At 40.7% G+C, this 26,304-nt stretch overlaps 1 protein-coding gene across 11 annotated transcripts in view; it reads right to left on the bottom strand.

Moving 5' to 3' along the window:
- Positions 1–26,304, bottom strand: part of DLG2 (discs large MAGUK scaffold protein 2) — a 1,465,131-nt gene that overhangs the window by 349,113 nt on the left and 1,089,714 nt on the right. For 8 of the 11 annotated variants that reach the window (XM_045020521.1, XM_045020529.1, XM_045020530.1 and 5 more), the window contains one exon: positions 7,080–7,235. The exons of the other annotated variants lie outside the window; for them this stretch is intronic. In XM_045020521.1, the coding sequence (XP_044876456.1) occupies positions 7,080–7,235 (156 nt within the window). The remainder of the gene's footprint in view (positions 1–7,079; positions 7,236–26,304) is intronic. 11 annotated transcript variants of the gene reach the window in all.

The raw sequence follows: 26,304 nt of genomic DNA, 5'->3' as shown, positions 1-26,304 counted from the left end.
TCCAATTGTGACTTTCATTAACTGGCACCAACCCTGGATTAGATTTGAATGAGTGAATGGCTCCTCTGTCATTATTGTAACAATGCTGGGAGCCATACAGCTCCCTAGCAAGTGATTTATCATATTTTGTGTGTGTGCCCACTACAGAAAAGATGGTTTTGAACCTCCCTGAAGTTGGGAGGTGTTTGGATCTGGTTCAGATCCATCTCTGAGTAGAAAATCTTCTAGTCAATCATTTTCTCTGCTAAAATGGTTTTAGGGAATTATTACAAGGTGAACATTCCACAGATCAGAAGGAGATGAAATATGTAAGAAAGCAGTAATGTTTCAAAGAAAGATGCTAGAAGCTGACCATTTTGTGTGTTATATAATCTGTAACCATAACAACAGGCTTATTTCAAAACAAGAGTAATTCACAGATGCTTTCCTAATGAGAACTAATGAACATTCATTTTCCTTTAAGCATACAGCTACAATAGCAAGCTTTGCATAAAACATATTAAGCCTTGTTAATTTTCCTCTCCATTTTATGAGCTAAGGATATAGCATCTGATTTTCATAGGTGCTGAACATAAGTGGGTATGCACATGCTAAGCACCTCTGAAAATCAAGCCATTAATTCCTACAAAATGGCTGTGATTCAACACCAGCATGAAAGAAGGAACTAAGGTGAAATCATTTCTCAGCTCTTAAAATTATCATCCTATTTTAAATATATTAGTTAACTCTCAGAACATCATTGTGTGAGAGAGAATTATTTTACTGAGGAATAAAGGCGGGCAAAAAGAGTTTAAGTGACTTGTTCAAAGAAACATAACAAGTCAGTAGCAGAGCTAGGAACAAAACCCAGGAGTCCTACCCCACAGTTTTTCTTCTCGACCAGAAGGACAAAGGGATGCTCTAATACTGTATACTTAATCACTAAAAACACTTGAAATGTGGAGGTTCCAAGTTTCCTCTGCAGTGATCCCTCTCAGTTCTGAAAAGGTGTCTCTTCCTAACAGTTCAGTTAATCAACTCGAAATCATAAGATCTTTGACAACAAAAAGAAGAATGATAAGTGTATCTATTGAAATGTGTATGATGAATATGCTTATTATATAAGCAAATGATTCATTTATACAAAATATTATGGAAGCAGAAGGCTAGGAAGCAGTGCCATTTCTTATTGATTAGCTACTGGTTAGAGTATAATTGGAATATGTACTTAAAGAACAAGTCAACACTTGTCTTAAATTAAAGTTAAAAACAAATGAAAGGAAAAGAAAATTCTATTCCACATAAGATTTTATATTTTGCATAAATATTAATAAAAGTTAACTCAAAGAATAAAGAAATGCAGGAATAAACGATCCTGAGTAACACTGTCAAAAGCCCCTACATGATTTAGGATTCTAAGTTTTTCAGAAGTTCCACAGGCCAGATTTACAAAGGTATTTAGGCATCTAAAGATGCAGATAGACACCTTGTGGGATTTTCATAAACACCAAAGCAGACTTCAATGGGATGTAACTTCTCAACCTTAGGAATTTTGGTAACCCACCCTATATCAAGCAGCATCTTTAAGAACCTAAATATCTTTGTAAATCTGAAAGTCAATGAGACTTCTGCTCTTAAGTGACTATAGGCCAGATTTTTAAAAGGCATTTAGACACCTACAGGTGCAGAAGTCATATAGTGTGATTTTCAAAATCCCACTAGGCATCTATAAACATTTTTAAGTTCCATATACCTTTAAAAATCTGCCCCAAAATCAAATTTGAAAATGAGACTTAGGAGACTTTTTGAAAAGTTCACCCCTGGCCTTTAACAAAGTATTTTATTGTGAGTTATTTTAAACAAGTCATTTTTCTTAGTCATCTGACATTAGGACTGATTATTTAGCGTGAGTAGCGTAAAATTTCACTGATTCAAACCTGAAGAGTACTTATTTCCCTGTTAAACAAAAGTAAAGAGGGATTGATGCACTTTAATCTTTCACACTATTGCCACTTAACATTTTTTAAATAATACTGTGGGCCAAGTTAGGTGGTAAAAGTAAACCACAATATTGCTGGCTCCAGTTGCGTTATCCAAGATGCAGGTTAGTCCAGAAATTTATCCCATGATATAAAGGTGATGAAAACTTCAAACCTTCCTCCTTTGTGAAGTATTTCTGTCTTATAAATTTAAATTAATTAGATCTTGAGGTATCAAATCCAAACAGAATTATTCCCAAATTTGTTATCCTTATTTACAAGCTACGTATAAAAAAGAATGAGTATGATTTAAACAAGAATAAAATGCTTAAATCAGTTTTAAATTCAAGAAAGGTAAAGTTGTGCTTTGATAGGTCCTTTCTGCAGGTTGTCAGGCATTTCAAATAGCTCGGGATGTGATTAGATGTGTTCTTTGAGATTTAATTATCATATTAAACAACTGGTAATGAAAAAGGGGACGGATGCTGCTTTGCCATGTGGACTTCAATAAGATGAAAAGAGTTCTTTTGGAATGCACACTAAACACAAAGGAAGTATAGTTATATGCATCATTTTAACAATGCGCTTGTTTTCAGCAGCCTACTGGAAGAAAAAAGCAGCACAAATAATTGCCAAGGGGGAAGAGGATGAAAGCCACAGGACTGCTAGTGCTTAGCATTCTAAACCTCTAGGGCCTGGTCCTGCGAAGGGCTGAACTCCTATAACTGTCACGGGCTTCAATAACAGTTGTGGGCACTCAGCCCTTGTTGGATGAAGGCCAGTGGATGAATCACTAAGATTCCTTGAAGAAGGTTCTATATTCTCCTGCAGGAAATCCATTTTCATACAATTTACTGGATGTGGGTCTTAGGAGTGAAACTTCCCCATACAAAACCAAATATTGCCAACCCCAAACAGACAGACATTGCGAAGAAGGCCCACAAAATCAAGACGCTGGATTTAAAAATCATGAGAATTTAAAAAATAACATTAGTGGAGCTATACTAATGAACACCAGCTGAGGACTGGGCACAATAAGAATTACTTGTATCCTAAAATGAGAGAACATGGTCCAAAGACTTCAAACTCTTATAACTTCTCAAAAGCTGGGACACATCATAATTCAGCAAAAGGCTATATGATTGAGTGTAAGATAAGTGATAGGGTACTGACCTACGAGTTCTCCTCACCCATTATGTAGATGAACCTTGACAAAATAATCAGCTGAGGCCCAGGCGAACACCATGTCACTTTTTATCTACAGTGGCAATGAGAAGGGTTTTTCTGTCTCATAAGCAATTGTCAAATGGGGGGAAATCATGCATGATGGCATCATGTTCCCTCCTATGGATGTGGATGAGGTAACTGTAACATTAAATTTTCTGAAGTCCAGCAGAAGATTCTCCTTAGGGAAGGTACTTAGATACTAGGGTGATTGATGATATAGAGAAATGTGTGTGTGAGTGAGTGAGAGAGAGAGAGAAGGTCATTCTTTGATCGTAGAGGGTCTGCCCTTCTGTGATGGTTTGTGGAGAGGGCTCAGGTAATGGAGATGGCTATTGCACAGCAAAGGAGCTTGAATCTTTTCAGAAATAAAAGTAATTTTGGGTCAAATTTTCAGAACCCCACATTTGGACCAGATTTTCAAGACAGCTCCCATTTAGGCACCTAAGTAAGGGCTAGATTTTCAAAAGCTCACATTGGCACATTTAGGGCCAGATTTTCAAAAGCATTCAACTCTGTAAGCACTTTTAAAAATCTGGCCATTTGTTCCAGTGCCTAAATGAGAGCCAAATGATTTTGAGAATGTGTGTGGCTGCTAAGCACTTTTGAAAATCTGGACCTTGGTTCATATTTTTGACGCTACACTTCAAAGTGAAAGTGCTATGAGACGTTCCAAGGGGCTATGGCCCTGGGAGGGACTGTTATTCTTTCCCTGGCCAAGGTGGTGAATACTCCAGATTATTTTTTCCTCCAAGTAACTATTCAGAAAGAGTTCTATGTGAAAAATCACAGGCTGTACTTACCCAAACTGCCAGGTTTTGTGTCTGAACAAAGTTCAAAGAGGGGAGAAAGCTACAAATTACACTAATCAGCTCTCAGTACCTCAGCATGTAGGATAGGATAGTGCTCAGCCTGGTAATCGTTAGAGTTCTCGTTGGAGTTTGTTCAAACACTCGCTGAAATAGCTAACCTGGTTAAATATGGTGGGCCTAGTTCTAATCCCCACTCACATGTCAGCAGAGAAGAGAAAGAATACCTTATTCTTAGAGAGGGATCTGATTATAGATCAACAATACCAAACCCAAGTGTTCAAATTCTGACCTTAAACCATCACATGCCTGCGGATCAGCTATTCAAATAAAACAAACAATAAACAAAAGACTGTACAGGCTAGACTCTCAGCTGGCGTAAATTGACATAGCTCCATTGACTGCCCTGGAGCTCTGCTGATTCACAGCTGCTGACGATGTGGCCCACAGTGTATGAGGCTTTACTTCCAGGAGCTACTTATCAGATTCACTCAGCCTGAGGGAGAAATAAAGAACATGTCCCTTGGTAGCCTTATCCTATAGATACTGCCTTTTCTTTTCAGGCCCTTTCATTAGCAGCTGCCTACAGTCATCTGGGGTCCACTGGGATCCAGCAGTTCATTCTCAAACTAGTCAGATATGAGGGAGAAACTCTCCTGGGTTATAGCTTCCCTCTAGTCCGTCCTCCTGTTCCACTTTCTAGTTTTTTATTAGGGACACAAGGACATGGGCGTATAAGGACCACAACAGTCATCCTTCTATCTTCTGCTGCACATAAGGGATTACTGTGAATCCGGCCCTGCAGTGATAAGTGCAGCTTAGAAATGTAGAGGTATCACACTCGCTTCCCTTCCATAAGCTTTTACCCTATTTTGTTACACTCATTTTATCAGTTTATTGCTTATTCTATTTTAAATTCTTTCTTAATAGAACTATGACGTATTTCACATCGGTTTCCCTAATCCTTAGTGTTTCTTTCCTGTTACTGTTTCAGATATTAATCCACCTGTTTACTTTCCACTTTAACACATCTGCTGTTCTTCTCCCTTTGTCCTGTCTTTGTCTTTTCCTTCACAGCCTGTTTCTAAAGCATGGCCTTTGGTCAAAATTGCATTGGCTATTTCCCGCACAGGTTATTAAAGATAATGTTTGTTCCATATAAATCGCTCTGACAGTTTGGATTACCTTACTGGTACATGTGCACCATAATGCCTTAATAGCATGAGCAACAGACTATGACTCAAGACTCTAGGGCTTTATCCCCAACTCTTTGTTTTAGTATTTATTTTTGTATTGTCAGAATGCCTAAGAGCCCCAGTAACGGACCAGGATCCCATCATGCTAGGCACATGTACAAACACAGAACAAAAAGATGGTCCCTGCCCCCAACAGCTTACAAGCTAAATAACTCTGGTATCTGTATTGCAGTAACGCCTAGAGGTGCTACACAAACTCACAGGAAATGAAAGTCTGAAGAGCTCATCATATAAACATGATGCAACATGGGGAGAAGAGGGGAGAGAGGATTAGAACGATGAAGATCAGATAAGACTGGCACATAGCCTGGCTATTGCATGACTTGCAGTTTCCTGATGGTTCACTGTATGCGTGCGTGTCTGCCCTTTTTATTTTAAATAAGTAAAAACAGCTATTGTCAGCTGATGCCCAACCAAACCATGTTTGCTTGGCTGATTTCTTATAGCAACAGTAGGAGTTGAAGAGAGATTTGAAGGAAGGAAGGATACATTTGAAGGTAATATAGATCCTGGGAATACCTAAGATTCCAGAGTTCATTCTGGAACTATAACTATAGCATATTACTACGTATAGTCACTGCACACACACTTTCTAAATTAATAGTTTATTACAAAGTAGCAAAATTTTCTTTAAATTGGTTTTATGGAGAATGTCCCTACTCATTGACTAACCAGATTAACACTTAAATTCAGAAAAAAAAACACTTTCACATGGTTTGATTTACAAGAGACTTTGTTTAAAAGCCACTGTGCTGAAAGCATTGTGTTCATCTTTAGAAACCATAAAGAACACATACTTAATCTCTTTGCTACAAAGATTGATCTTTGTTACCAGTGGATTTAAGGTTAGTAACTTTTAGACCAGGTACTAGACATGTTCTGTTATTTTACATTTGCAACACAGACTTCTAAAAATCTCTTTGAACCAATGATTACGGCCTACAGAAGGGACTTGCGAATTTGAGTGTCTCGATATTTGGCTGCCCAATCTGTGACACCATAAAGAGGCCGTGATTTTCAGAGGATGGATGTCCAAGCACCTTCTGAGGATCAGGCTCCTTTAAGATGTCTCAGGTTGGGCACCCAAAAAACTAAGGCATCTAGAAAACATTAGTCACTTTTGAAAATTTAAGCCTAAATCTCTTTTTCCCCCCTAAGCCACTGTTTTGTTTTCCTATAGTAACTAAGTTATGCCTGGATACAGTTTTGAAGAGTACTTATAAAGAGGAATTTGGCCTGAATAAGTTTTCCCTGATTAAATATCTATCATAAATTCCAGGCAACATTAAACACAATTTATATTCATTATGTTCATTTTCATCATTTTGAGTTTGGCAAACTCTCCTGTCAGAACATAGCCATCGGAAGGAATACAACATTTCAGATGCTGAAATTCAGCCTGTATTTGGCTTGGAGGGGCAATTAGTCTTTGTTACCTCTCAAATCAAAATACACACAAGCAGAGCGGAAATAAATGTATGGCATCAACCCTAACTCTTACAACTAACGGTGAAGTCTTGGTCACTTTTCCGCTCTGAAGTAAAAAAACGCTAGGTTAGGCTATAGCATGTGATCCATAACACGTGAAACACTTAAAGCATCATTCCTAGGGATACAAACATTGCCTGTATTCCCCCTCAGCTCTTGACTACCAACATTATATTGAGGTAGCATACATCTCCCACCGTACAATGTTGCAGAGTGGAAGCCAGGTTAAAGACAAGTGCAAGCCTTAGAAGAGGGAGCTTTCCAGTGAGGTGGAGATTACTAAACAATTTTAGTGATGCTCATGCAATCCAGTAAAGGAAGTGAGGTAGAAACACATGCAGTACCTTGTGATCTCAGAGTCAGGGAGCAGGCCTATGTGGTAGTGGGGATAGGGAGCTGTAAGAAGGAAGCTTTTGTCACACTCGACAGGGGAATAGTGCCTAGGAGAAGGTGGTTTATCACACAGTTTGTTCACAGTGCTGTAAACAGGTTCAGGAGGCCTGGTGATACAGAGACAAGAGTGAAAAATTAGATGTGTAGTAATGTGCAAGAAGAAACAGATTATGCAACAATCAGAATATAAAAGCATGCAATGAAAATCTATCAAATTTTCAGCAGAACTTTTGGTCAATACAACGTGCTGTTAAGTCAGAAATTAGAACTTGATTAAACAGTGCTGTTGCATACAAGACTGTTGTATAATAGGATGAAGGTAATATACTTGTGCCATAACGTTTTCTCATTGTCTGTGGATCTGACTGAAAGGGTCATGTCTTACCTTCTCAAGCTCACTGATGTATTTTCCCAATGGATCTGTTCTTTATACATATCAAAAAATAACACACACACACAACTTTCTGTCACTCATCAATAAAGTGTTGCATCCATACCCACTATGATCGAAGAAAGTGTGTGGGCCCAAGTGTATTATTCAGCAAAATATACTTATCTTCTTTTGCTTAAATTTACAGATGAGGCACAATTTGTGTGTGAAAACACCACACCCATGGACTTCAGAAGGTCAGAGCTTCCAGATGGAATTATGGACAAGATGTGTCAACACAGGTCACCTTTGACACATACAGACACACACATCATAATGTGCTGTTAAGCAATGTATACAATTATTGTGAAGAGCTATGTGTACTGTGTTCAGACTCAACAACAGCGTGGCTTGAACTGTCAAAACCACTGATATTCTAAATTAATGACAACATCCTTTGAAGTTAGTATGTCATCGAGAGCCTGATCCTGCAACTACTAAGTCTCAGAACAGTGATGAATTTTCCTATGTACATGGTCCAACTATGTAGGCACAGGGTATGAAAGCTGCCCAGAGGGGCAGCTTCCCTAATGGAAGCATTCACACTTGGGGGAGGGCAATACGTCCATTGCTCCTATGGGAAATCTGCCAGCCAAGGTTGCTAGCAAAGGACTCTCAGAAAATGCACTGATTCAGTGCATCCACACGTGTCTTGGCTCTTCTCCCTGCTCCATTTTGTAGGCTCCACTACTCAGCCATTGGCCTGCTGACAGAATGGTGATTGGAGGAGGCTTGTATACTAAACCCAGACTTTGAGAATACAACAAACTACTCAATGCTTTTATCCCAGGTTCCGCCAGCAGACCCACTGTATGGAACATTAATACCTAACCTATACAGAGTAAAGTATGGGAGCCCTAAAATTGAATAGTGAAACTTCTTAAAGAAATCTCTTGAAGGCATCAACAGACCCTGCAGACTCAAATACTTGCTAATGAAGTTTTCAGTTCAGTTCTTCGGCATGATTCTGTTGCCATTATTTAGCATAGGTACATGACAACGGTGTATGCTCTGTTATAAAGTCCCATTTGCTGAGCTGTCTACATAGTAGTTATATCACATGGCAATTTACACAGAACAGAATTCCATTTTCCCCTTTGTTTTCAGGGATTTGCTATTTTCTTATTTCAAATATTTGGCTTACCCAATATGAACAATTATTTTCTAAACTAATCCGCATTTGAGTTGAGTACTCTTATGCCAAGTTTAGCCCAATGAAAAATTTACAATGGCAATTTAAAATTGAAGGAGATAAAATACTTAAATAGCAAATTCAGCAGTTATGAAAATGATCAAACATTTATTCTATCCCAGTGTTTCTCAAACTTTTGTATTGGTGACCCCTTTCACACAGGAAGCCTATGAGTGCGACCCCCCCTTATAAATTAAAAACACTTTTTTTGTATTTAACATTATTATAAATGCTGGAGGCAAAGCGGGGTTTGGGGGTGGAGGCTGACAGCTCGCAACCCCCCATAAAATAATCTTGTGATGATCCCCAGATTGAGAATCCCTGTTTTATTCCTTTAGAAATTTTCTTAAGAAAACAAAGAGTTTTTATGCTCTATATGTTTCACAAAAAGTTTTGTGGATGGTATTTTAATTCACCTACTAACTTAATTACTGTCTGAAATAGTAATAAGAGATACCACATCTGCTATTATGGTGTCATTTTAGATCATACAGCCTTTCATTCCTTCAAAACTGCTTTTTTTTGCAGGGCAATGTATTCTAAAAAAGCACAAATATCCAATTCATACAATGTGTAATATTGATTTTTAAGGGATTTTGCTTCTGGAAGAGAAAGGTGAAAACAAACCAGAGTTCCCTGTGACTTAAAATACCAACATAGCCGTGATCAAGTTGGTGACTGAATAAAACAACTGAGAACTTGCAAATTTTCATCTTCACTTCAAGTAATAGATGAAGTAGGAGTGCTACTGTTTCTGGACACCTGACTGGAATATATATGTATAGTATTAATGATTTTTATTTCCAGAAATAACTTTATGCCTGACCTTCCAGCCAGAGATAAGTTTAAATGTAACATGTAAAAGAAACAAACATACACAAGTCTTGTGAATACATTGTAAATACTCTAATTACACTGAAATCATAAAAGTAGGTGACCATCACTTCCTTCTTTGGGTCAAACATCATGCCATGCAGAGAAGGAGAGGTGTGGTGAATGCTATGTTACTCAATAGTAACAAACCATTACAGTAAAGCACAGTAAAGATAAACATTCAGTGAAAGTCCTAGACATTTAAATTACTCTCATCACCAGACATCTGAATGCACAGTCACTCCCATACAGCCCTATAGAAATGAGTCACATCTTGTAAACCAAGCAATTTAAAATATTAGTATTCTTCACTCTGACAAACTCTCCTAAGTTCCATTGGAATGGCAGCATAGCAGAAAACTGGAATTTGCTTTAATGCACCTTTTCAAATAAATATAACACTATTAAAAGTGCTCAGTTCACAGCACTGGAATATTAAGTCCTTTATTTATTTACAGACGGTGACACTGTGAGTAGGCCCACAATAGTTCACCAATAATCCTGACTTGTAGACACAACTTTTAGAGGCAGAAGGGGAGTCCCGTTTCCTTACCCCTTCAATTCTTGTCCACCCTACTGAAAGCATAAATCAGGACATCGGTTAATTCATTGTAATGTCCTCTCTTAACTGACCTGAAACTATCATAACCACAATTAGATAACCCCTTGAAGTTACCAGGAGCCTGGGTTGAAGTGGCTATTGAGATCAAGCTCAAGATGCATGACAACATTAGCTTTGAAAGGACTAGTGCAAGAACTTAGAAGAAAAGTACCGGTAATACTAAGGGGTCAGGGTTCTGAATGTGCCAGTCTAAACTTCTATTTACACCAACATTTTCCAAGTAAATAAAAATTAAGAGTTAAAAACAGAACATTAAACTTAGGATAAATTAGGGGTCTATAATGCAAACTAGATACATTAAAATATGTCACTGTGCAGATAAACAAACAGATGATGACATTCTAATGCAGGGGTACTCAACAGGTGGATTGCAGGCCAAATCTGGACCACCAGGTGCCTTTGAACAGTCCCCAAAATCTTTGTATTATGATCATTACTGTTTTTTTTTAATTATTTTCTCTGGAGTCTGGACCTTGACTGTACCTTGACCAAGAAATCTGGATCTTGACAAAAAATAACGGATTACCCCTGTCCTGATGTCTTCTTCATCTAGGCCAGTAGCTCTCAAACTTTGCATATTATGAACCATTTCCTGTGACAGACATTCTCTTATCTTATCTCCTGATCCAACATCTTTCCTGTGACACTTATAATATATGGCTACATGAAGAAAAAAGTAATATTAGGAGAATTAAGGAGACTACTTACACCTACACTGAACGGTTCTCCTAACACAGTTAAGCATTTGTTAGCATCTCTCGCCCCTTTCACTGGAGAGAATAATGGAGTACTATTTCACAAGGGTTAGTCAGCCACTGTTAATTTAATGTCATAGACCCTTCTTCTCCAATCCTATGACAGGGAGACAGGCTGTCATCTGTTGTAGGATGTAGGTAAGGGAACATACAATAAGATGGCTTTTTAGAAATAGTTTACAATGTGCCACTCTGTAAAATAAAGTCAAGGAGAGTTTAATTGTTCCCCGAGAATAAAAATAAATAAATAAATAGAGAGGCAGATTAAAAACAAAGCCTTATGAAGCATTTTCATAAAATGAGTTTAAGCATGTGCCATGACTTATTCACAAGCATTAGCAAAACATACAAGATGAATGTACACTTGATCGTGATTAACACAAATACAGCACAATTTTTATACTACTGAATAAACTACATGAGGAAAGCAAAAACCAAACATTATGGCATGCATTTTCCTCTCAGTGTGGACAGAACTGCCATTTATGTTAAGGAGAGGTTACTCACCTTGTGTATTAATTGGGGTTCTTTGAGGCGTGTTTCCCTGTGGGTGCTCCATTTCAGGTGCTCCTGCATCCTGCACCTTTGATCAAAGTATTTTGGTAGTGGTGCCTGTTGGGCCTGCACATGCACTCCACATATCCTTGTGACCTGCACCAAGACTATATGGGTCTGTGTGGGTGAACTGCCCTCAGTTCCATCTCCATCACAAAGTTACACAAGGCAGACTCTGAAGCAGAGTAGAAGGAGGGTGGATAGTGGAGCGCACAGAGGGGGACACATCTTGAAGAACTCCAGTTACTGCACAAGGTGAGTAACCTCTCCTTCTTCTTTGAAATATGTCCCGGTGGGAGCTTCCCCTCAGGTGACTCCCGAGTTGTACCCCCCTAAGGGAGTGGGAGGTTCAGAATAGAGTCCAAAACAGAAGAGAGAACTGCACTGCCTACAGAAGCATCTGATCTAGCCACAGGCTCCAATGCATAATGATTGGAAAACTTATGAACAGAGGACCAAGTTGCTACTTTCAAGAGGTCTGCAGTTGGTACATCTTTCAGTAAGGCTATAGAAGTAGATACTGCTCTTTTGTAATGTGCTATCACCCTGGAAGGGGGTTGAGCATGAGTTTGGTTGTAACAGATCCTAATACATCTGGAGATCCACTTTGATAACCTCTGTTTTGAAACACCTGAACACTTGTTTCTGTCTACATAAGATTCCAATAATCTAGGAGATCTTCTAAATGGTTTGGGCCTCTCTAGATAAAGGGCTAATGTCCTCCTGACAATTAGGGTATGGAATATGGCTTCTTTAGTAGGTGGGTGTGGTTTTGAGGGGAAAAATGAAAGATAAATGGTTTGATTAATAAGAAATTCTGAGGATAACTTAGGTAAATATCTTGCATGGACCCATAGTGACACTTTCTCTCTGGTGAATACTGTAATTGGGAGGGGGTCTGCCATTAAAGCCCCCAATTCTCCAACCCTTTGGGCAGAAGTGATAGCTACAAGGAAGGCTGACTTCATAGATAAATCTAATAAAGAAAACATAGTTAGTAGCTCAAAAGCAATTAAAGACTAAGTTGAGGTCCCAGCTAGGAATGAGATCTCTGATTTTTGGGCAGAGATTTGACAAACGTCTTAGAAATCTTGTTGTAGTTGAGTAAGCAAACAGCGAAAAATCCATTCTGGCTGTGTGAAAAGCTGTTATTGCTGCTAAGTGTACCCTAATGCAATTCACAGAAAGACCCAATGTTTTCAGTTCCAACAGGTAATCCAATATTCTGGGAAGAAGAGAGTGAGTCAGCGAAATCTGACGACTGTTGCACCAAAGATAATAGCTTTTCTATTTCTGGAGGTAAGTATTTCTTGTGGAGTCTTTTCTACCATCTAATACTATGTGTTGTACCTCTCCTGAATAAGACACCTCTACTTCCGAGAACCATCAAGAAACCATGCTTGAAGCCTCAGAATCTAAAGGCTGGGGTGAAGTGTTTGACTGGCATCCTGAGTCATTAGGCGAGGAATGAACAGAAACTGCCATGGAGGGTGAAAAGAGTCTGATTATATAGGGATACCAAACCGGTCTTAGCCATGTTGATGCAATCAATAGGACCCTGTCCCGATCTTGTTTGATCTTGTTGAGAACCTTTAACATTAACGACATCTTAACGTTTGGAGAGATGTACCTGTCAAGTCCGCAAAGAGCTTGCAATCTTCAGAGGGGAAGTCTTCAAAGGTACTCTGGACCTTTCTTGGGAAGCCCAACAGCTGCAGCCAAGAAGCTCTTCTCATGACCACTGTAGTGGATATGGACCATGATGCCATATCTGCAACATCCAAGGAGGCCTGGAGCAACGTGCAATGGCTTTAAATTCATCACAGTCTTCCTCTTGTAAGTGATCAAGAAACAAATTTAATTTGTTGTAATTCAAATAGTGGTATTTGGCCATGAGCGTGATTTGCTATTCTGAACCAAAGTGTGGTTTAAGAATAAGGTTGGGGACCAAAAACATCTAGTCTCTTGTGGTCCTTACTGTCCAAGGTTGACTTTGAGCTATTTTGTCTCTTTTGTTCATTAATGGCCTCCACTACTAGGAAATTCAGAGCTGGGTCAGAAAACAGAAACTCTGATTCTCTGGCAGGGATACAATATTTTTTATTCACCCTCTTGCAGGTAGGCAGTGGGGTAGCTGGTGTTTGACAAACAGTCTCAATGGGCTCCATAATGGGAACAAGGCAGTCATTTCCGATTTTGTATGTGTGCAACTGATTATTCCTTCCTAAATGGAGTACTTTGCATTTTTCCTTATTAAACTTCATCCTATTTACTTCAGAACATTTCTCCAGTTTGTCCAGATCATTTATAATCCTACCCTCCAAAGCATGTGCAACCACTCCCAGCTTGGTATCATCTGCAAACTTTATAAGTGTACTCTGAATTCCATTATCTAAATCATTGATGAAGATATTGAACAGAACCGGATCCAGAACTGATCCCCATGGGACCCCACCGGTTATTCCCTTCCAGCATGATTGTGAACCACTGAAAACTACTCTCTGGGAAAAGTTTTCCAACCACCTTATAGTAGCTTCATCTGGGCTGCATTTCCCTAGTTTGTTTATGAGACGGTCATGTGAGGAAGTATCAAAAGCTTTACTAAAGTCAAGATATACCACATCTACCGCTTCCCCCCATCCACGAGGCTTGTTACCCTGTCAAAGTAAGCTATCATGTTGGTTTGAAACAATTTGTTCTTGAAAAATCCATGCTGACTTATTACCTTATTATCTTCTAGATGTTTGCAAACTGATTGCTTAATTATTTGCTCCATTATCCTTCCGGGTACAGAAGTTAAACTGACTGGTCTGTAATTCCCTGGGTTGTCCTTATTCCTCTTTTTATAGATTGGCACTATATTTGCCCTTTTCCAGTCTTCTGGAATCTCTCCCATCTTCCATGACTTTTCAAAAATAATCAATAATGGCTCAGATATCTCCTCAGTCAGCTCCTTGAGTATTCTGGGATGCATTTCATAAGGCCCTGGGGACTTGAAGCCATCTAATTTGTCCAACCAATTTTTAACTTTTTCTTTCCCTATTTTAGCCTCTTCGGATACTACCTCATTTTCACTGGTGTTCACTATGTTAGACGTTCAATCACCACCAACCTTCTTGGTGAAAACCGAAACAAAGAAGTCATTAAGCACCTCTGTCATTTCCACATTTTCTGTTATTATTTCCCCCTCCCCCATTGAGTAACAGGCCTACCCTGTCCTTGGTCTTTCTCTTGCCTCTAATGTAGTTGTAGAATGTTTTCTTGTTACCTTCTATGTCTCTAGCTAGTTTGATCTCGTTTTGTGCCTTGGCCTTTCTAATTTTGTCCCTACTTGCTTGCGTTTTTTGTTTATATTCATCCTTTGTAATTTTACTTAGTTTCCACTTTTTGTAGGACTCTTTTTTGATTTTTAGATCACTGAAGATCTCCTGGTTAAGCCAGGATGGTCTCTTGCTATACTTCCTATCTTTCCTACGCAGTGAGATAGTTTGCTCTTGTGCCCTTAAAAATGTCTCTTTGAAAAATTGCCAACTGTCTTCCATTGTTTTTCCCTTTAGACTTGCTCCCCATGGGATCTTACCTACCAACTCCCTGAGGTAGCTAAAGTCTGCATTCTTGAAATCCATTGTCTTTGTTTTGCTGTTCTACCTCCTACCATTTTTTAGAAGCATGAACTCAATCATTTTGTAATCACTTTCACTCAAGCTGCCTTCCGCTTTCAAATTTTCAACCAATTCCTCCCTATTTGTCAAAATCAAATCTAGAACAACTCTCCCCTAGTAGTTGTCTCCACCTTCTGAAATAAAAAAATGGTCTCCAATACATTCCAAGAACTTATTGGATAATCTTACCTCCTGCACATTGCAGGCCACAGAACCTCACCTACCTCCTGTAATACAGTAACTCAGCCAGAGGTTAGGGGTGAAGTCCTCAAATAATGATGTAAAGACTCCAAGTTACAGAGAATCCATCATTTGCACTAATTTAAACCTGCAAGTGCCCAGTGCCCCATGCTGCAGAGAAAGGTGAAAAACCCTCAGTGTCTTGCCGGTCTGACCGGGGGGGGGGAATTCTTTCCTGACCCCAAATATGGAGATCAGCTAGACCCTGAGCATCTGAGCAAGACCCAACAGCCAGACACCTGGGAAAGAATTCTCAGTAGTAACTCAGCGCCTCCCCATCTAGTGTCCCATCACCAGCCATTGGAGATATTTGCTGCTAACAGTCACAGATCAGCTACATGCCATTGTAGGCAATGTCGTCATACCATCCCCTCCATAAACTTGTTATGTTAAGACATTCAAAATATGAGCCAAAAGTTCTAAAGCCTGATTTTGTCAGAAGAACTGAACATCCAGCAGCTTCCCTTGAACTCAGTGGAAACCGTAAAATTCTAACATATGAAAAATCAGATATATAAAGGCAGCCATTTGTGAAAATCTTGGCTTAAATTTTTAATACAATGTAGATTATTTTGGAACACTGACTGAGGGTTTGACTCCTTGAAAATAACAATGTCCATTTTAATAAGGAAAGAGGGGGTAATTCATGTTTAACAATTATGAATTGAAAAAAATTGGATTTGGCAAATTAAATCCCAGGACATAGAAACAATTCACTAGTTTAAGATCATTCTTGAGCTTCAAAAATATGAAATCCTGTAAAATGGTTATATAATAACTTCATGCTTCATTTAAAAAACTGATTTCTAAGATACTGTTAAGAAATATGAGCTGTCATTTTTTGGTTGCAAAGGCAACCTTAATTCTGGCATTTCCTATCTTTTCAGTGCTTGATTTGGCAGCCTTAATAATATTATTTTAACACAGTGTTTGTGTGTATTTTCTGAGGTATTTAAAAAGAAAATTTAAAAAAACAAATGTCATCATGTGGCATCACATTAACACCCACCTGGGCCATTAGCAGGGTTGGAATCTTTAGCTTCACTGCACAAAGCTCAGTCACTTGAGTTAGCAAGTTAACTAATAGCGACAGTAGTACTAGTTGTCATCCTCTATGTGGACCAGCACTAGAGGGGGCACACACTTTTCTAGTAGGTTTCACAGCTATCTGCTAAAAGCAGAGGAATGGTGAGACTCAGGAATCATGGTTCCATTCCAGACTCTGGAGGGAAGTATGTCTATAGGGCACAGATTTCAGGCAGTATCCACCAAGCTTGATCCCTTCTGCCCTGGCCCTGTCCTGTCTCTTCCCCACTCCTGGCTCCTTGTCCTAGCCTCAGTCTCCTTGCCCAGCTAGTCGTAGGCTTCCTGGTCTCATTTCCAGTGTCTGGTTCCACCTAGATGGGGAGCAGCTGAGCAGCAAAAATTATAGGGAAAGTTCAGCTTCACCCCATAACTCTGGGACTGAGGATGCTCATTCACTCTGTGGGGATGGTGCATGTGCAGGCAGGTCAGTACTGGGAGCCGCGAGAGGCATGAGCATGCTCAGTAAGGGCAGATTATTCAGGTACTATAACTGCTAAAACTGAACGAGTCTCTCCCGAGCATGTGCAAATTGCAATTCAAAGGCCAAATTTAGGTGGATTTTCACAGGAATGACAAGAGGCATATCCCTGAAACAAAAGCCACCCTCATGCCAAATTTCAAGTCCTTGTAGTCCAAAGGATGGGAGCACTAGTCTTTTCAAAGAAAAAGTTACCATAACATTTTTAACATGGGCAAAATGATACATTTCACCTTAGCCCCATTCTCAGAAACAAACAAAACAAACAAAAAAATCAGCCAGAGGCAGAAACCTAGCATGGAAAATTTCTACCCAAGCAGTTAAAGTTTGGCTCAGTCAGAATAAATTTATAATCTGGTTTTATAACTGGAAGTGTCAGGCAACCTTAATAATAAGCAGTGCTACCAGCTCCACCTATATTTAGACGGATACATAGAAGCAGCAAAGAATCCTGTGGCACCTTATAGACTAACAGACGTTTTGCAGCATGAGCTTTCGTGGGTGAATACCCACTTCTTCAGATGCAAGCAGTGGAAATTTCCAGGGGCAGGTGTATATATAAGCAAGCAAGAAGCAAGTTAGAGATAATGAGGTTAGATCAATCAGGGAGGATGAGGCCCTGTTCCAGCAGCTGAGGTGTGAAAACCAAGGGAGGAGAAACTGGTTCTGTAATTGGCAAGCCATTCACAGTCTTTGTTTAGTCCTGAGCTGATGGTGTCAAATTTGCAGATGAACTGGAGCTCAGCAGTTTCTCTTTGAAGTCTGGTCCTAAAGTTTTTTTGCTGTAGGATGGCCACCTTAAAATCTGCTATTGTGTGGCCAGGGAGGTTGAAGTGTTCTCCTGCAGGTTTTTGTATATTGCCATTCCTAATGTCTGATTTGTGTCCATTTATCCTTTTCCTTAGAGACTGTCCAGTTTGGCCGATGTACATAGCAGAGGGGCATTGCTGGCATATGATGGCATATATTACATTGGTGGACGTGCAGGTGAATGAACCGGTGATGGTGTGGCTGATCTGGTTAGGTCCTGTGATGGTGTTGCTGGTGTAGATATGTGGGCAGAGTTGGCCATCCTACAGCAAAAAAACTTTAGGACCAGACTTCAAAGAGAAACTGCTGAGCTCCAGTTCATCTGCAAATTTAACACCATCAGCTCAGGACTAAACAAAGACTGTGAATGGCTTGCTAATTACAGAACCAGTTTCTCCTCCCTTGGTTTTCACACCTCAGCTGCTGGAACAGGGCCTCATCCTCCCTGATTGATCTAACCTCATTATCTCTAACTTGCTTCTTGCTTGCTTATATATACACCTGCCTCTGGAAATTTCCACTGCTTGCAAACCTCGATGCCAACTCTGCCCACATAACTACACCAGCAACACCATCACAGGACCTAACCAGATCAGCCACACCATCACCGGTTCATTCACCTGCACATCCACCAATGTAATATATGCCATCATATGCCAGCAATGCCCCTCTGCTATGTACATCGGCCAAACTGGACAGTCTCTAAGGAAAAGGATAAATGGACACAAATCAGACATTAGGAATGGCAATATACAAAAACCTGTCAACTCATTAAAGATCCCTGAGGAACAGTTTGCAGATTCTCATTATTGAAATCCGCAAGTCTTTTTTCCTGCTTTATTTTTGTGCTCTACTAAAGACCACAACATTGTCAGAAAATGCTTATATGACAGATTTTATACTACACATTTAGTGATAATGTTTTAATTATGAGCAATCAAACCTGTGCATTAAAACAGCATTAAAGTTGATTCTACAAGACAGTTTGATAAATTATGTCATGTAGCTTATGTAAGTAAACAAGAAATGGCTGTGCAATGCCACTCTCAATAAAGAGAAAAATTCCCTGGAGCCTTCAATGCAATGCTCCCTCTCCCCCTGCTCCCAAATCAGCATCCTCTGCTTCACAAAGATGTTATTGTACAAAGTTACATATAAAAAGAAATCAAACACGCATTTCACAGCAAAACAGATAACTCAGATGGCTTTTTTCATGAATTTTTAATATCTAGCCACAGTTAACTGTTAAAGTGAATTTTACATCAGCTGCAGCACAGCAGCTTGATGCACTGGTTTTCAGAAGTTAAAAAGAAGGTAAAACACAACACAAGAGTTCTTTATTTTTCTGGACTCTTCTGCCTGTCTCTTATTAAAGGCAGGAAAAGTGAACATCTGAGAACTACAGAATTTATTAGAATGTACTTTCAATTTTCTAAAAATAGGGAGCCAGATGTCTGCTAGAGAGCAAATAGTGATTTACAGTTCCCCCGAAGTAATTAATGACCAAAAAAAAAAAATCAGGGCCAGATTGTGTCTTTTCTTTCAGCTTAATAGAAGCATTTTTAAAGAGCAACATATCTGCAGAATACTGAAGATTACATTGGTAGTTATAGTTACTGGCATGTGTCTTATTTACTTCTGGCCACATAGTCCACTAGCCTGAAATGTGACAATGATACCGAAAAGGACAAAATATGCAGGAAGAGAACTGTAAAGTCACCATTGCTGGCACTATTTAATATTTAGTGTCCAACAAGAATATGTGTAAAAAATAAAATTGTGCCTTAATTGGTGCCATTTTGGATCATGCCACCATACAAAACTAAACAAAGCACAGTGAAAGGAAAACATTCAACATCATTACACTGGTGGCTCAGGTGAGCTTTGCTCTTGCTTTATTCACATTGCACTGCAGCTAAGTTAATTTGCTGCCATATATTTTATTAAGAAGAAAAGATTACACTATGATTTAAGTATTTTAACAATCATGCCATTAAATGCAAATTTCATCAACAGAAAAACTATTTGTTGTCCAAAAGTACAGTATACATCAGCAAAACCTGGGACAGCCCACAAAAAGGGGGACAAATCAAAACAGCTTTAAATGCCCAACCATTTAAAATATACAACAGAAATATTATGACAATGAGAAAATGAAAGAAAAGAAACGGTTACTTACTGTAGCTGTGGTTCTTCAAGATCTGATGCAGACATGTATTCCACTTAGGTGTATGCGCACCTAGTGCACTAGGCCCAATGAAATTTGACTAGCAGTACCCGTAGAGGGGCGGCACTCACGCCTCTTGGCCGTAGTCCCACCCCTGGCTACATGAGACAGTGCCCCCCTCAGTTTCTTCTCATGGAACACCCAGAAATGAGACTGTGATGCAGAGGGGATGGAAGGTGGGTCACGGAATACACATCTGCATCACATCTTGAAGAACAACAGTTATAGCAAGTAACTGTTTCTTCTTCTTTGAGCAGATTCAGCTGTGTATTCCACTTAGGTGATTCACAAGCAGTAACCGCCTAAGAGGTGTGGCTCGGATTGTACCTAAAGAAGGATAGCAGGACCGCTCTACCAAAGCTTGCATCAGCCCTGGAAGACGCGGTTATGACATAATGGTTCGTGAACATATGTATCGACAACCACGCAGTAGCCCTGCACATGTCCAATGCAGGAATGTGACTGAAGAACATTATGGTTTCTGCTTGCACCCTCATTGAATTAGCTCAGACCCCCACTGAGAGGGCGTAGCTGAAGCTGTTTCATATGCAGTCTCAATGCAGGATGTTACCCATTTGAGATCATCTGTGAAGAGACCATTTGACCCTTCATGCAATCTGCATATTACACAAACAAATGAGGTGAAGCACAAAAAGGTTTAGTTGTATCCAGATAAACAGCTAGGCACTGCCTGATATCTAATGTCTGGAGACGCTGCTCTTCTGGAGATGAAAACAGCTCAGGAAAGTACACAGGTAAACATACCACCTCGTTCAAATTAAACTGAGAAACCACTTTAGATAAAAGATTTGGACACGGTCATAAAGTCACTTTGTCTTTGGAGAACTATATGTAAGGAGACTGCCATTACAGCCTGTAACTCACACACTCTCCTTGAAGATATCACTACCAGGAATGCGGTTTTCTGACACAAGTAGAAAGAGAGAAGATGCCAGGGGCTTGATCGGAGTTCCTATTAAGGACACTAGCACTGAGTTACAGTCCCACAGAGGAACTGGTTCTTGGACCGGAGGATGTAGATGAAGGAGTCCTTTCAAGAATCTTGCTACCGTGGCATTGGAAAAGATTGATCTTCCCTGAACAGGGGGATGAAATGCCAATATCACCACCAGATACACTTTCAATGAACTAAACAGAAGCCCCAACAACTGAAGGTGCAGCAGGTACTCCAAAATATCCTGGATAGAGGCCAGGGTTGGTTGGATTCTGCGGGCAAATGATCACACTGAAAATTGCGTCAATTTAGCTGACTAGGGCATCCTGGTGGAGGGTTTGCATTAAGGAGGATTTGTTGGACAGCTGCCAAATACTGCTCTTCCTCCTCATTCACCCATGCAGCAGCCATGTTGTGAGATGCAGGGAGCTGAGTGCATGATTCAAGGTGCGGCCTTGGTCCTGAGTGAGTAAATTGGGATGGGGAAGAAGCGGTATGTCAGGCTGAATAGACAGTGTGAGAAGATCGGAGAGCCAGCACTGTCTCAGCCATGCTGGGGCCATGAGAATGAGCTTGGGCCAATATACCTTGATGATGACCTGAGGGATGACTGGGATCGGGGAAAAGGCGTACAGGAGAGCTGACTGCCAGCAGAGATGGAAAACATCGGACGATGAGCCTGGACTGAGGCCCTCTTCAAGAGCAGAACAGATGACATTTCCTGATGTCCCTTGTTGCAAACAGGTCAATCATCAGGATGCTCCAAGCTGCAAAGATGACCTCATCTGCAAACTTTGATGTAGCTGTTCACTTAAAAAAAAATCTTACTTGGACAGCAGCTGGTTAGCAATTCACATCTACAAGGAACAGGAAGTGTAAATCTTCCTGCCTATGAGATCCATTCATTTAGAGTCCCTATCCTTGAGGACTTAAACCTGCCCCGCAGAGATCTGTTGTTCACCGCAGTTAAAACTAGGGAATTTTGGGCTGGATGGGAGTAAAACCCCTCAAATCCCAGCATGGGAATGAAACAGTGCTTTTCCATGTGCTTAGCCGCGGGTGCTATTGAAGCCAGTGTGCTCCAGAGGGCCTTAGCTAGTTTGAGATGTGCATCATCGATAGGGAGGGCGACTCTCCCAGGGTCTGATGAAAGACTTCCATTAAGAAACTTCCAGACCAGTTCTAAGTATGAACACTGTACAACAGTATCCAAGTTCACATACTGTTGCCCATCCCAGCAGCATCTGAGTGCTTACCATTATTCTAAAAATGGCAACATTATCTTCGTCCATTCTAGCATGTAAGAGTAAATGCTTGAGTAGTATTTATTAAGATATTTTTGTTTGATTGGTTCTATCACACTCATGAGCATCTTCCTACTGGATGACAGTTTTATGGTCCCAATGAAATCTGCTTGTCATGGGAGGTCACTGTTGCAAGCAGAAAACCAAGCTCTCAGGTTACTACTGCCAATATCAAAGAGGGCTTAGGTGCCAGACCTAAACGGAACACTATTCACTGGGGATCCAGTACAGAGAGAACACCACTGCGGTGCTCTGATCATGGCAACCCTTGCTGCTCAGCAGACAAACTGCTTTGTTTTGTACCAGTTGTTGCATTTCTCAAATAGTACAAAATGCAGGTTGCTGCAAACACCTCACTCCAGCCCCTTTTTCCAGGGTGAGACACTTCACTCTTAGATACGAGTTGTAGTTATCAAGCATGGAGGTGTTGATTGAGCAGATCACCAGGGATAGGTCTGCGTTCAATAGCATGGAGTGTAGCCTTCTGGACAGATGGAATGGAGAAAAGCATGGGGCATTCTCTGAATCCTTCCCCATCCTGTCTATAGCTCCTCACTCACGCTGTGGCTTTTCTCCCCTTTCCCGATTCCTTTCTCGCACCCTCTGTGGCTTCCTGTGGGAATAGAATGTGAGATGCTGAGATTGTTTAGGCTTCTGGGTTGGGAACTGTGTGTGAAGTGCTGGCCTTGGGCTCATTCTCATTGGCCAGCTAATTGTAAATAGGATGATAAGTCAGACAGATGTGTAGGATGATAATTACCCTATGGGTTACAGCTGTGGCTGTGTGGGTTTAATTAATTAATTAGCAATTGTAATTGCTTACTATATTGTATATAAGAGCATGCTGGGAATGAATAAACGCATATGCATACACACACACGCTCTCTCTCTCTGCTTGGGATCACATTGAATGTTGAACTCTGTTCCTGCTCTTCTGCGATGCAACAAATGGCGGAGAAGCTGCGGGCAATAGTATCGGTGGCCTGAAAAAAGGAGGCGCACCTGAGTCTCAGTGTCGAGCGGCTGGGAGCCGCAGGGCGCCCGAAAAAAGGAGGCGCACCTGAGCTCAGTGTTGAGCAGCGGCCGCAGGGCATCCACAAAAAAAAAAAAAAAAAAAGGGGGGGGGGCGCACCTGAGTCTCAGTGTCGAGCGGCTGGGAGCCGTAGGGCGTCCGAAAAGGGGGGCGCACCTGAGCTCAGTGTTGAGCGGCAAGCTGCAGGGCGTCTGAAAAGGGAGGCACATCCGAACTCAGAGGTGAGCAGCTACCTGGGAACCGCTGTATTAGCGGAAGAAAGAACGGTGATATGCATCGCGGAGCAGGGCAGGCGGCGGAGGAGATCCGGCCTCGGCCCCTCATGTCCGAGCTGCTCCCCCGTGAGGGGGAGGCGAGGAGGAGGAGGAGCCGCGGTGGCGGTGGCGGCTGCACTGGTTGCTTTGCTGTTTGAAAATCTAAACTCTTGCGGTTGAGGCAGGAGTGCAGGCGGCCCTTTCTGAGCTCTGCCGCCCAACGCCCGGAATGTTTTTTGTGTTGCCGGTTAATAGAGTGCAGTGCCAATGTGTGCACTGTGTTATCACGTCCGACAGAGAGAATGTTACTGTGATAGCGGAGTTGCCTTTAATTGAGTCTCAGCAGAATACAACAGTCTGCACAATCAGGAAGGATTTGAAATTTTGTTATTTTGCTGCTGGAGAGATCAAAGTACAGGCTAGCGGAGCTAGAGAGTTTTTCGGTGGTTGGATATCGGCGAAGCGGGTCCGACCTTGGCTGCGTCCTCCGGAGCGACGGCAGGCAGATGCGGAGGAGCCTCACGAGGCGCGCCCAGGCGCCGTGGAACCAGAGCCCCCAGAGGAGAACTGTTTGTTAGCTCTGTCAGGACTTTTCCTGTTTGATCCTCCGTGAATGAGTTACTTGTTTAAAATGATCTTTGCTGTGCCTGAAAGAAATTCTGTGTTGACTGTATAGCATTTAGTGTACCATGCAATTATTACTTAGAGTTAAGATTTATGTTTTGTGTTTTTGTTATGTTTTGTGTTGTCTGTTTTCTGGCCAGAATTGTTGTTGTGTTGTTATGTGGTTTGATGTGTTTTCTTTAGGACCGCCCCCCCCCACCCTCAGTGTCAGTTTGATCGCCTGACATCTGAGGGATACTTTGGTACAACAGAGAGAGGGGAATCCTGCAGAATTTACATCATTTGTTTGTTGTGTTTTGTTCTTGTTTGTTTGGTGTTGTTGGGGTTATATGTTAAGGATTGCATGGTTATATGGGTTGGTTTTATAAAGTTTTAATTTTGGCTTGTGATAGATTGTGGTGTTATGTTGTTATAAGTTGGAAATGTTTGGCGAATGTTTTTATCTTGTTTTCCTTTTCCCTCTTCTTTTGATTGTGAATAAAGGGGGGAGATGTGGGAATAGAATGTGAGATGCTGAGATTGTTTAGGCTTCTGGGTTGGGAACTGTGTGTGAAGGGCTGGCCTTGGGCTCATTCTCATTGGCCAGCTAATTGTAAATAGGATGATAAGTCAGACAGGTGTGTAGGATGATAATTACCCTATGGGTTACAGCTGTGGCTGTGTGGGTTTAATTAATTAATTAGCAATTGTAATTGCTTACTATATTGTATATAAGAGCATGCTGGGAATGAATAAACGCATATGCATACACACACACGCTCTCTCTCTCTGCTTGGGATCACATTGAATGTTGAACTCTGTTCCTGCTCTTCTGCGATGCAACACTTCCTAGCCTCCCTAACTCATTACTTGCTCTCTCTCTGGATTCTTTACCTTACTCAATTCCCTCCCATGTGCAGCTTCCCTCCCCAGGCACAAGGATGCTGGAATCGATGCTGTTACACCAGGGCTGAATTTGGCCCCATATATTGCATTGCCACGAACTAGGTATACAGGATTCCTTGTTACCATATCACTTTCTTTAAATACACAGGCAGCTTAGAAATGATGTAAATGGTATTGATCCATGCAATCCAGAATTTGATGAAATACATCTTTTAACTGTTAACTAAAAACAGCTAATTGGATGGAAGAAACTCCTGTAGGAAAACAACTCATTGGGTTAAATTCATCTTTGGTGAAACTCCTATAGTAGACTGAAAGAAGCAGGCAGTTCTCAGCACACTCAGCCAAGGAAAAGAGAGAGGAGCAGGAGGCTGTTGCTTTATCCAAGCTAGGGAGAGGAGGTCTGTTTCTCTCACACTTTAACCCTTTGTTAAAAACAAATGTCATGAAGCCCTCCAAATCCACCTGCCACACAAGTCATGTAATTTAAGGGACTTTAAATTTAACCTTAAATTTAAGGGACCTTAAACACACCATGAAAGCAAACAGAAATTAGAGGCGTGTGTGGTGTACAGTTCAGTCATAATTGTCCCATCTAGTCTGAAATGCTATTAAACTATGAAAATAGAAGAATATTGAAGGAAACAAGTAAAGTTTTCATTCTGTCATACTATACAGTATAATGATAAGTCATTTCATATATTTCATTTCTGTAGTAGCCTTTAAAGAGGATGGCAAGGTGAGCAATATTCTAACCACCCTTCAAATAAGAATGAAATATAAATTGTCTCAGCAGCAACACTTAGCTGAAATACGGGATATAAAGAAAGCACTCTCCCCCTCCCCCCATCTGCTTCAAAACCAACTAAATGGGTAAAGCTCTGCTGTCTCATTTCCACATAATAAGCTCAGTCTATTTATTGCATCAAATACTCCATTGTTGTGATTTACCATAGGATCATAGAAAGATAGAGCCAGAAGGGACCTTGGGAGGTCATCTAGTCTAGTCCCCTGTGTTGAGGCCAGGCCAAGTAAACCTAGACCATCCCTGACAGGTGTTTGTCTGACCTGTTCTTAAAAACCTTCAAAGATGGAGATTCCACAGCTTCCCTTCAAAGATTATTCCAGTGCTTAACTATCCTTATGGTTAGAAAGTTTTTCCTCATCTCTACCTAAATCTCCCTTGCTGAA

Source organism: Mauremys mutica, chromosome 1, assembly GCF_020497125.1.
Source record: "Mauremys mutica isolate MM-2020 ecotype Southern chromosome 1, ASM2049712v1, whole genome shotgun sequence".
NCBI lineage: Eukaryota > Metazoa > Chordata > Testudines > Geoemydidae > Mauremys > Mauremys mutica.
This window is presented reverse-complemented; position numbering and strand designations above follow the sequence as displayed.